The sequence below is a fragment of the Erinaceus europaeus genome, chromosome 9, assembly GCF_950295315.1.
Source record: "Erinaceus europaeus chromosome 9, mEriEur2.1, whole genome shotgun sequence".
Taxonomy (NCBI): Eukaryota; Metazoa; Chordata; class Mammalia; order Eulipotyphla; family Erinaceidae; genus Erinaceus; species Erinaceus europaeus.
In genome coordinates, this window is record NC_080170.1 from 47,360,340 (window position 1) to 47,373,014 (window position 12,675).

Genomic DNA, 12,675 nt, shown 5'->3' on the forward strand with positions numbered 1-12,675 from the left:
TAGCGCGAATTAACTCTTCTTGCCCTTTGCCCATTCCCCCCAGACCCTGGGCCTGTCTCTTCTTCATTTGTGGCACCTGTCAGCAGGGGTGATCATTTCAAGTATTGGGAACCGTTTTGATGTTTCCAATACTATGAGCGTTTTATGATAAAAACTGGAGGCAAGTGAGGAGCTCTCATACAGTGTGGGGTGGGGGGTGTCTCGGAGGCTCCCCCGGACACGGTTCTGCTGTGCGCATGCGGGGCAGGTGTCAAGTTCAAGTCCCCGAGACCTGCCCCGGCCCGAACAGGTGTAAGCACCATCCCCTCAACTTGCGGACTCCGCCGCCGCTTCTGCACTGGGGGCTTACGGAGGGGTGAGACGGGCGGTCACGTCTGAAGACACCGCGAGGGTCGCTGTCACTCGCGGCCGGGACTCCTCCCCACCCAGGGGTCCCCGAGGTCGCCCAGTGGGCGGCGCCCTCAGCTCCCCGGAACTGTCCGCCGGGTCCGCGGAGAGGCCGCTGCGCGATCGGGCTCCGGGACAGGCGCTCGCCCCCCGCCCTAGCCCCCGGCGCCCTTACCCCAGCTTCTGCTTCTCCTCTCGGCTCATGGGCGCGGTCCCCGCGGCCGAGGCCACCAGCAGGCAAAGCGCGGTCGCTAGCAGGTTCCAGGGCGCCCGCGGGGGCCCCGCCGCCCAGCTCATGGCCGCGCCGTCCTGCGCACGCGGCGCCGCTACGCCCGGCGGCTGGGGCTCATCGCCGGCCGCCGACGCCGATGGGGGCTGCGAGCCGTGCGGAGGGAGGGCCGTCCACCAGCGCCGGCAGTCGCCGTAGCCTAACTGCTGTCCCAAGACACTGAGCCGGTCCCCGGCGCCCGTCTGCCACCGCCCTCCGCCCGCCGCCACTTCCGGTGTCGTCGTCTAGGAAACCGCCTCTCCCACGCGACTTCCGGGGTGGGCCAGGACGTGGAGCCTGAGAGCCAACCCGAGGGAGGTTCGCCGCCCGTGGGGCTGCGGCAGTAGAAAAGGACATTGGCCCGGAGCTGTGCGACGTGGACAAAAGGCGGGTCAGGAGGAGGGATCCCCGTTGTCTCCCTCCTCCCTGATAGTGAATTTACCTCCTGGAGACTACCACTCCCAGTATGACCCGCGGCATTGGCTCTGTGCTCCATCTCTGCCCGGCGCTCTCCCTATGGCGCGTTGCATCCTGGAACTTGTAGTCCCCGAGGTCCGTGGGTCGAACCCGGGCTCAGTTCTATGGAGCCAGGCCCCTGCCCCCTGAGCTTCCATGCCCTAGGAGCTGGTGAGGAAGTTGCTGACCTCCTGCACACCGTGTTCCTCTGTGGTTGTAGGACGGAGCTTATAAGACCGGAGCGGTAGTCGGATCTCTTCCGGCAGGGGATATTGGTAAATAGCAATATCTGAATGAACTGGGTCTATGACCTCTGTGTGCATTCTCTCAAGCATGCTTCTCAGTCGTCAGAGGTACGTATCCACGCCCCCTTTTTAGAAACGTTCAAACCCGGGCTGACGAAGTTAAAGAGCAAGTCCTGATCTCCCTAGCTTCTGTGACGGGCAAGTCCCGGCTGTCACTATAAGGAGAGTGCAGCCGACAGCACTGACAAAACAGTGACTTCCGAAAGCCCCGTGTCCGCTGCGAGGAAAGTTTAGTGGAGAGCATTGGAAGTCGGTGTGTGACTGAGTCCCAGCCTGACCACTGAGAATAGGACACGTTGTGTTCCTTGTGTGCTAATCCTGCAGGCAGGTGCGCCTTCAGGAGCTTGGGTGTGACCTCGATGGCTGCAGTAAATCGCTTACAACATGCAGTAAGCTTGCAATAAATTGTTTAGCAACCTTCAGCTTTCTAGAAACGTCTCTTCCTTGACCTCTGTCACCTTTGTATTCTTTGTTTTCCTCTCTGATCAATCATTTATATCTCTGACTCCTTTCCCTTCATGTTCCTTCTCTACTTTTTTCTTAAAATGCTAGTGTTTCCTGCATTTTTAAATGCTCCTTTGGTCTTTGGACTAGATTTCTTGGTGTCTTCCTCCACTTATGTAGGTTCAGCCATCATATCCCTGTAGTAAATCCCTAAATCCATCTCTCTTCTAGTCTCCATAACCACCTTTCCCCTCCCTGACAGAAATGCCCTTCTGCTTGTGTTCATGTTGAGCTCTTAAATTCATGTTGAATTTAAGGGTAGCTCACATGTAAATGTGATCAGTCATTCACATGTAGTCATCAGAATCATATTCCTTTTGTCTTCCTTCATAATCTACAACCATTCCGTTGACAAGGTCTATGGCTTATACTTCTCTCACTGTCTTTCTTTCTGCTCCCACCTCTGTTCAGCTCCAGCCCCCCATTAAGTCTTTTCTGAACCAGTACAATGCCTTTCTAAATGATTTCCCTACAACCTTACTTCCTTCAACTTTCATACTAAAGTGGGCATTCAAGCACATCTCTGAATCCTTTGAACGTGATGCCTCCCTTCTACCCCTGCCTGCTCTCTCAAATCTGAATTGATAACTAGCAAATTCCCCTCTTACTTATCGTTTCTGTGCAAACTCTTACTGTGCCCTCCATCCTTGTAGAATACCCACTCATTACCCAGTAAATTTTAGCTTTGCTTTCCTCTTAAAAACAACAACAACAACAACAACAACAAAACCTTCTAGAAGTCAGCCCCTCCCTGTTCTTCCCAGTATCCTGTGTCCTTGTTGTGTGTTTCACAGTCTGCTATGTCCACTAGATTGTGGCTACTTCGAGGATGTGGACTTTAGCTTGTTTATACATATATTCCAATACTTAGCACTAAACCTCACCTGCTATGGATGCTCAATAAGCATTGGATATGTTATCTGCTTCCTTATTTCTTCAGTTGTTTTTTTTTAATTCATAAAGTGGGAAAGATATAGTTCTTTGTTTGCTTGTATAGATCCTTAGAAAACATGTGAAATTATTTCTGTATAATATTTAATGTTTTTACAGACCTTCCCTGCTTCCATCCTGAAACCTCTCTGGCAGCTTTAATGATGAAGTCAGCTAAATAAATAATACCTGTAAGTTGTTCTTGGCTCTGGCATAGAAAGCATGACAAGCTAAAGGTCAACACCATTCATCTAGTATTTGAAAATGAAGAACAAAGAGACTAGAGCAAGAGGCATTGATCTTCGAGTATATTGAAATGTAGTCAAGTCAATTATTTGTAGTAGATTATTGGCAATAACTCAGTTTTCTATACTTTCCTGATGGTCCAAGCCTTTAGAAAATGTTCAAATTGACTATTAACAACCAGTAAGAAACAACATACTTAAGAGGTGCTGGCTTTTAACATTTAGCATTTGCAGGGGGAATCCATTTCCTGGATGTATTAGTTTCCAAGCTAACACTGCATTATAAAAATATAAGAATCCTGGACCCATTCTTTATTGACTTGCTAAATAATAAACATCTTTTCTCCCATACTTAAATTCCACTTCTAACCAAGGGTTGAATTCAATTTTCACTAATTGTTGAAAACCTTAAATATGAAAGTGGTCTAAAAAAAAAAAAAAGCACTGTAATTTATCATATTGAAGGTGGAGCCTGTGGTGATGAAAGAAAAACATATTCAGGTCTGCAGGTGTCAGTCTTTCTCCCTATCTTCCCCTGTGCTTTCAATTTCTTTCTGTCCTATCCAAAAGGAAATAAAATAAAATAAAATAAAATAAAATAAAATAAAATAAAATAAAATAAAATAAAGGGCCCACAGGAGCAATGGATTTTATAGTGCAGGCACTGAGCCCCAGCAATAACCCTAGAGGCAAAAAAAAGAAAGAAAGAAAAAACAGCCCATTTATTTATTTATATTTTTTTGTGGTCCAGGAGATGGCGCAGTGATAAAGCTTTGGACTCTCAAGCATGAGGTCCTGAGTTCGATCCCTGGCAGTACATGTACCAGAGTGATGTCTTGTTCTTTCTCTCTTCTCCTATTTTTCTCATAAATAAATAAAATCTTTTAAAAAATAGTTTAAAAATGAATAAATAAATACATTTTTAAAATTTATTTTCCTGAGATAGAGACCAGACCACTTCTTCACTCTGGCATATGGTGGTGCTAAGGATTGAACCTGCAACCTCTGGGGCTTCAGGCATGAAAGCTTGATGCACCACCATATCTCTCATAGCCCAGAGAACCTATTTTAACTCCCAGTTCAAATTCTTAGCTAATTGACACTTTGTGGGCTTGAGGGAACATTTCCACGCACAATTTTAAAACCAGTACACCTGGGGGCAGGGCAGTGACGCAGCAGGTTAAGGGTATAATGGCACGAAGCGCAAGGACCAGCATAAGGATCCCGGTTTAAGTCCCCAGTTCCCCACCTGCAGGGGCATTGCTTCACAGGTGGTGAAGCAGGTCTGCAGGAGTCTATCTTTCTCTCCCCCTCTCTGTCTTCCCCTCCTATCAGTTTCTTTCTGTCCTATCCAACAACAACGACAACAATGGCAACAAAAGGGGAAAAATAGCCTCCAGGAATAGTAGATCCATAGTGCAGGCACTGAATCTCAGATACAACCCTGGAGGCAAAAAAAAAAGATAAAGAATAAAAAAAAAAAAATAAAACCAGTACACTTTATGTTAAGACTTATACATTTAGTGATAAAAGGTTTTATTTATTTATTTAATTTTTTTATTGCTTTTTATTTTTTTATTTCTTTATTGGGGAATTAATGTTTTACATTCGACAGTAAATACAATAGTTTCTATATGCATAACATTTCCCAGTTTCCCATATAATAATACAACCCCCACTAGGTCCTTTATCATCCTTTTTGGACCTGTGTTCTCCCCCCACACACACACATACACACACCCCAGAGTCTTTTACTTTGGTGCAATACACCAATTCCAGTTCAGGTTCTGCTTGTGTTTTCTCTTCTGATGTTGTTTTTCAATTTCTGCCTAAGAGTGAGATCATACCATATTTATCCTTCTGTTTCTGACTTATTTCACTTAATATGAATTTTTCAAGGTCCATCCAAGATCGGCTGAAAACATTAACATCACCATTTTTTATAGCTGAGTAGTATTCCATTGTGTATATATAGACCACAGCTTGCTCAGCTATGCTGGCACTCCCGTGGAGGGGATCCAGCCAGGGGGAAAGCCACTGAACCTCCCTCACCGGCTCTCAGGGCCCAGCATTTCAGACAGGAGGCTTCGGGGAGTATTTTGGTACAAACACTCATTTATTTGGGGATGGGTACAGATTTATATAGAGAGTTAAAGAACATTTTTCACATATGTCAGAAATTACAGGTTTCTTAAAGTCAGCTTGCCCCTATGGTAGGGGGCTGGTATGACAACAATTGATGCGATACATAAAGGTCAAGACAATGCACGCAATGATGCAGGCATTTTAATTATCCCAAGGTATTTGAGAGAAGCATAGGGGTTAAACCAGTGAGGTAGAGAAAACAAAAACAAAACTTGATGTCAATCGTAGATATCAAAGGCCACAAGGAAATAAGATTTGGGGGCTTTTCACTGTCTGGTGTTAGGGGTGTATGATAGAGTGTGTTCTCCTTTGTGGTCAAAAGGTGAAGTGGATGTGTGAACTTTGAGTGAACCCTAAAGCAGGCAACCATTTGGCCTGCTGCTAGCAGGGAGAAATTAAGTGTGAGAGGCCTGTAGGCTTTCTGTGAGCTTGAGAGACTAACAAGGAGAAACTGAGTCTGGGAGACTTCCCTCTTGGCTCATCTCTATAAGGAGAGAGGCTAACAAGTGGGGTGTCTTTCCAGACCTCCATCCAAGGATGGGAGAGCTTCCCTAAGCTCTACCAAGCTTTCACATAGTCCCACACAGCCACTCATCTGTTGTTGGACACCTGGGTTGCTTCTAGGTTTTGGCTATTACAAATTGTGCTTCCAAGAACATATGTGTACACAGATCTTTTTGGATGGGTGTGTTGGGTTCCTTAGGATATATCCCCAGGAGAGGAATTGCAGGATCATAGGGTAGGTCCATTTCTAGCCTTCTGAGAGTTCTCCAGACTGTTCTCCACAGAGGTTGGACCAATTGACATTCCCACCAGCAGTGCAGGAGGGTTCCTTTGACCCCACAACCTCTCCAGCATTTGCTGCTGTTACCTTTTCTGATGTATGACATTCTCTCACAGGACTGAAGTAGTATCTCATTGTTGTGTTAATTTGCATTTCTCTGACAATGATAAAAGGTTTTAGGAGTCAATCAAGAGAGACTTGGGTGTGTTAGAAAGGGAAGGGGAAAAGGGAGGGGAGGAAGCTGGGGGGAGTGTTTTCAAATGGAAAACACTAAGGAGGAGAGAAAGATAAAGACTTTTTAAAAACCTGAAAGAGATTTTTTTTAGTTGCATAAAACTCATTAAAAATGGTGAAAAGTATTGAAAGAGCCATTACTGAAATGACCTTTAAGCAGGTAAGGTTGTTTGCACAGCTCTATAGCTTAAGTAAATATGTCTCACCTGCTGTTCTTTTTCCTTGGCACCTACATGGACCAGGTGTTAGGGAGGGGCAGGGAACACTAGTCAGAGTCATAAGGTTTCACAAACCTAAGGGAGAGTCTCCACTCTGCTAGTATGGCAGAGCCACAGTCCCCAGAGACTGAGCCACAGCACCCAAAGGCTGAGCATCCAGTGGCCCCGTAAGAACTTGCATTCTTCAGCAAGACAGCTCTAGTTATTCCTCCAACTCTAGTGTGACAGTTGGGAGTGGTCACTCGGTAACTCGTCAAGTTGCTTATTCTATAATTCGATAGCATGTGGAATCTACAAGACATTCCTCTTGAGAACCCAAACTTCACAGATATTAAACAAAGATGGTGCTTATTCTGTGACCACAGCTGGAGCCTTTTAAAGTGTCCAGAAAAAAAAAAGTACTTCATGGGAAAGGTACCAGTGAGTGTTGTGGGCTGACACCAGGCCTGCCTATAGGACTTAACCAATTTCCAAGAAGTGGAATAGGAAATTTGGATGATTCAGTCACCCTAAAGATGTCCCTAAGGTTTTTTCCATGTCTCCGCCTCCCTCACCCCACTCACTCCCATACACACCTGCATGTACACAATCTGTATACACCTAATGCTGTTTTTTTTTTTTTTTTTTTCAGGCTTTCTTTCTCTGGCTCCATAATTCTCCAACGAAGTAATCCAAATTTGCTAAACCCCATAATTTTTATTTTTTTATTTTTAATTTTTTCCTTTTGTTGCCTTTTTTTTATCATTGTTGTTGTTGTTGCTGTCATTGTTGTTGGATAGGACAGAGAGAAATGGAGCGAGGAGGAGAAGACAGAGAGGGGGAGAGAAAGATAGACATCTGCAGACCTGCTTCACCGCCTGTGAAGCAACTCCTCTGCAGGTGGGAAGCCGGGGGCTTGAACCAGGTTCGTTACACCAATCCTTGCATTTCACACCATGTGCGCTTAACCCGCTGCACCACTGCCTGGCTTCCACCCCATCATTTAAAAAAATTTTATTAGTAATTTTAATATTGATTTACAAAATCACAGGATAACATGTGTACAACTGTGCACCGTTCCCACCACCAGAGTTCTAAATCCCCAACCCCTTCACTGTAAGCAACAGCAGTTCTCTTAAGGTTGCAGATAGGGGTTAGCGATGATTTCTATAGCTATCTTGTCTGTCTATATTTGAATATACTTACCCATTATTTTCTATGGCCCCATCTTCTCTTCCTTTCCAAGTCACACTAACACCTGTTACTATATCCAAATGTCCCCCCCCCCTTTTTCCTTTTCTGTTTCCAGGTCCTGATGGAGTTGGAGTTCCCCTGTCATTTCTCCTCCACTGGGAGTATGGATTAACATTATTTTGGGGGTGCAAAAGGTGGGAGTTCTCGCTTCAGGAATTGTTTCTATGCTGGACATGGGTGTTGGCAGAAAAAGAAAAAGAAAACATCATTTTTAGCCTCACAGGTCTGCTTTCCATGGAAATAAACACTAACAATCCTTAAGTATTTGAAATTAAATGTTTCTCTGTCTTAAAATTGTACAAAAATACTCTTTCTGTTTCTTATCTAAATATATTGAAATATTGTTGTACTTTTTTGTTTTGTTTAGTCAGGTTTTGTTCCAGACAGAGCTTTTAGTATTTTAGATGAGAGGGAAGATTCATCGTGACTGGAAAAAGAAATAAATAGATCCTGGTGTTTTTTTGTTTTCTTTTAAGGATAAAACACCTTGTGATGTTTTGAAAATCAGTGCATACTGTATCTTCATTGAATCTCAAATATAGCATCTTGGAAATTTCCAGAAATGAGCAATAATTGACCCAACCTGCCTGTAAACTAGTTGCTGTAAACAAGAGGTTAGTTCCTATGGTTTATTTCTGGTCACAAAGCATCATCCAACTTGTAAATAAAGAAAAAAACAGTTCTTTTTAAATTTATTTTTTATTTGTGATGAATAGTACATTACAAGATTATAAGATTACAGTGTGTAGTTCCACACCACACTCACCATCCGAGTTCTGTATCCCCACCCTCCCATCTCCCAAAGATAACCACCACAGTTCTCACAAGTCTTAGAAATAGTTTGCTTGCTTCTGTCTTTTTCCCAAGTTAATGTGTATCTTATCTCTAGATGCCTCATATGAGTGAAGCCATCCATTAGTAAAGATAAAATATTTTAAAATACTTACCCCTTTTGTTGCCCTTGTTTTATTTTTGTAGTTATTAATGATGCCGTCATTGTTGGATAGGACAGAGAGAAATGGAGAGAGGAGGGGAAGACACAGATGGGGAGAGAAAGACAGACACCTGCAGACCTGCTTCAATGCCTGTGAAGCAACTCCCCTGCAGGTGGGGAGCCAGAAGCTTGAACTGGGATCCTTATGCCAGTCCTGGTGCTTTGTGCCTCCTACACTTAACCCTGAGTTACCGCCCAGTTCTCAAGATAAACCATTTCTAATATAAGATAATCATTTGTATTGATTCAGCCTCCACGCTATTCCAAGTCGGGCAGGCAGGATGGTTGCTCAGGGTCACAAACCGTAACCCTAACCCTAACCCTGGACAGACCTCCTTCCCATCAAAAAACGCTCATACTCACACCAAGATAAGCCATTCATCCTCTGATGACTGCCCATATATGGGACATGGGAAGAAACCAGAGTCCCTGAAGTAAATTCAGACATGGGGAGAAAGTAAAACTCCACAGACTGGCATCCACTGTGACGAATTTTCTTTTCACCAACTCAGATGTTGTAACAAGTTGACACTATTCAAGGACCTACATGCAATCTCCAATACATGTTGTTATGCTTAAGATGTCAAGAAATGAGTTTTGAAATGCCACTGCCCTCTTGAACATGTTTTTCACACTAGCTTCTTTCTGCATGAAATATACCACTGCTGGTTTGCTGCTAACAATTCTCCCACAGGAACAGAGTAGAGGGCAACAGAGAGGAGACACAAAATGAAAGAGACACTCAGCTGTCAAACTCTTTAGTGTGTTCTGCCTATGGTTATACTTCCAGTGAAGAAGCAGCTATGAGTTTTTTATATGTCCATATATCTGTACAGTGGTTTGTGGTAGAAAATATTTCCCATTTTAAACTGCTGTATGTTATTATAGCTTGTCTATCAAACCCCTAAATTCTGTAAATAAATATTAGGATCTCTGTGGAGATATGTCTTTGAAAAAGCATTCTTTTGGGCTGGTGAGATAGCTCTACAAGTAGAGCAAGTCACTTGCCATAAGGAAAACCCAGACTCAAACCCTGGCATCACATGAAAGGTACCATGGCACTGAAGGAAGTTCTGGTGCTGTGGTATGAATGAATGAATGAATGAATGAGCAGTCTGGTGGCAGTGAAATGCAACTCTGCAAAATAAATAAAATTTTTTAAAGCATTGTCTTACTGAGACTTAGGGACATTTTTCAGTAACAGTGCTTATCCTGTGGAAGTGCCTTCTCCTTTCTCTTCTGCATAAGATGCACAGAGATGATGTTACTGGAAATAATACAAGTGTGCTTCCCTTGGGAGTTCTTAAGTCTCGTGGTGATAAGAGGCTCAGCTAGTAAACAGTGAGAGCTGTGACACCAGCAATTACAGCAGCTCCTGGAAGAAAGGAATGAAGTAAAAGAACAGTAATACAAAAGTCCTAAAGAGCTGTCATTTACTACTCCATTTGAGGGACACTGGAGCCTGTTAGAAGTTGATAAGAAAACTTAATGGCCTCTTCATCCAACCTCTTATCACACGTCCCCCAATTACTCCAAAGCTAACCGTGTCAAAGTAAGGGCTACAAAAGGTGAATAGGGACAAAAGAATGGCATACTTTAATAATGACTTCAGTCACCACCAGGCCACCTTATCACCTGGGGCCCAATAGTCAGGGAGCCCTGGAGTTCCCACACAGACATGATGGGCCTAGAATCTGAGAGACCCCTCTCATCACTGTCACTGGTCATCTCCATCAGGAACAATACAATGAATCCCTTTGTGGGCCCCTATAGGACCTTGCCCTCAATGTGGATCAATAGTGGTAGGAAACGTTCCACTCTCCAAAGGGAGATTGGACAGCATACTCTACCTACTACCTGAGGAAGATGGGTCCTGACATTAGTGCAGCCTGGAATGTCCCGAGCCATGACTACAGAATGTGAGCCCAGACCTACAGGGACGCAGAGGTTACATAGGCTCCTGTGCTGAATATGGGCCCCAGATCAAACTGGTGGGGTTTACAGTTAACAGTATTTATATACTTTCTCCATATTTGAGAGCTACTCTCTTCCCTGAACCAGCTTTCTAGTCCTCTTTCCAATTATGACACCATCTCCCCAGACAATAACTTGGGTCCACCTGCATATTAGATGTCAGGCTCAGGCAAAAACTAGTAAAGTCATGAGTCCCCTGGAATACACCTAAAACAGACCTACTAGCTTTTCCCAAAACGGAGACCCCAGTCTTCATTTGCAATATTCATGCTGTTAGGTTCATGATTAGTTAACAATTTGTTCTGCACTATATCTTAACTCTTTTTCAGTCACCAGGTTCCAGATGATACCATGATGCCAACTCGACTTCCTTGGGCAGAGGACCCCACCATGTGTCTTGGAGCCCCCACCATCAGATCTCTGTCCCACTAGGGAAAGAGAGAGAGGGGCTGGGAGTATGGACTGAACTGCCAACTGCAGTTGGCAGTTCAGCAGAGAAGCAGTTACAGAAGCCAGACCTTCCACCTTCTGCACCCCACAATGATCCTGGGTTCATACTCCCAGAGGGATAAAGAATAGGGAAGCTATCAAGGGAAGGGATTGGATATGGAGCTCTGGAGGTGGGCACTGTGTGGAAATGTACCCCTCTTATGCTATGGTCTTGTCAGTTTCCATTTTATAAATAAATTTTTTAAAAAAGAAAACAATGGATTGTGAAGTTAAGTTTATTTAATATTATATTTTGGTGAGAAATTGGGGACATTCTGATAGAGGTCGCTCAAAGAGATCTATATGTGCATCTGTTTAATAGAAATTCCTCCTTATCTGATAAGACATAGGGACACCTGTGTTCCATGGCAGGAATAAGGCATTTAAAACCAATGGCATATATTCAATGGATTACTACTTAGCTATTAAGAAAAACTAAACCATGTCTTTCCAGGTAACATAGATGGAGCTTGAGGTGATGATGCTAAGTGAAATAAGGTGAAAAATGTCATGCCACTACGAAATGGTGACTCCTATGTGTGGACTACAAATTACCAAAGCACATGAACTGGCAAGGCACAGTTTCTGGTGATAAAACACAAAACTGGGGGGGGAAATTTATATATATCTTAGACTCTGAAAAACACGATGATTATCAGAGAGGGTAGGGTCAGAGGAATGTGTAGAGGAGTCCACTGGACAGTGTGGTAACAATAGAACTTTGTCGGTGAGTGTGGTGAGACTTACATATGTACAGATGTGAAGCTATACTTGTGAAAATGTATAGTAACATAAACCAGTGATCCATCAGTAACATTTGCTTAAAAACATTGTCTTCTTGGGGCTGGAGAGAGATATTTTATCAGGTGAGGCTCCTGCTTGCCATGTATACAGCCCAGGTCCCAGAACCAGCAGTGGGGGAAGTTCCAATACTCTGGTTTTGGTCCCTCTCTCTTTCTGGCTCTGAAAACAAAAACAAACCAAATTTCTCTTACTTAACATTTACCTTTGAGAAGAGGAAATAAGCTTTTCCTTGAAAGTGTGTGTACTCTGAAAACCGAGATTGTTTGCTATAGAAAACTGCATCTGTTGTTGACATATTTGTTGATGAGAATCAAGCTTGTTTAGCTGAAGTTATACACAACATTTACTCACCTTAAAGATAATTAACATATTATGGCTACCGATCTTACTATAATTAACTAAAACAGTGTGGATTCTTTTATTAGCATGGAAAAAATCATCTCCTGTAGATCTTTCTTCTTACAAGGTTTACAAGTTAAAAAAAAAAAAAGGTTTTGGGAGTCGAGCGGTATCGCAGCGGGTTAAGAGCACGTGTTGTGAAGGACCCATGTAAGTATACGGGTTCGAGGCCTTGGCTCCCCACCTGTAGGGGAGTCGCTTCACAGGCGGTGAAGCAGATATGTAGGTGTCTTTTTCTCCCTCTCTCTGTCTCCCCTCCTCTCTTGATTTCTCTCTGTCCTATCCAATGACAACAACAATAATAAT

The 12,675-nt window shown here is 43.7% G+C and overlaps 1 protein-coding gene and 1 long non-coding RNA gene across 6 annotated transcripts in view; one reads left to right on the plus strand and one right to left on the minus strand.

Annotated features, from left to right (window-relative positions):
- Positions 1-875, minus strand: part of EDEM3 (ER degradation enhancing alpha-mannosidase like protein 3) — a 60,061-nt gene extending 59,186 nt beyond the window's left edge. For 4 of the 5 annotated variants that reach the window (XM_060197827.1, XM_060197826.1, XM_016188462.2 and 1 more), the window contains exon 1: positions 563-874. Coding sequence is in view for 4 of the 5 variants with exons in the window: in XM_060197826.1 (XP_060053809.1) it covers positions 563-684 (122 nt within the window). In the remaining variant the exon portion in view is untranslated. Of the gene's footprint in view, positions 1-562 lie in introns of all 5 variants that reach the window. The other variant, XM_016188463.2, reaches the window with a different exon arrangement.
- A 72-nt stretch (positions 876-947) lies between these two features.
- Positions 948-11,366, plus strand: LOC132540397 (uncharacterized). The gene is made up of 4 exons (XR_009551579.1): positions 948-1,464; positions 2,971-3,041; positions 8,186-8,323; positions 11,014-11,366. It is a non-coding gene; the product is annotated as an uncharacterized LOC132540397 (long non-coding RNA).
- The last annotated feature ends 1,309 nt before the right edge of the window (positions 11,367-12,675 follow it).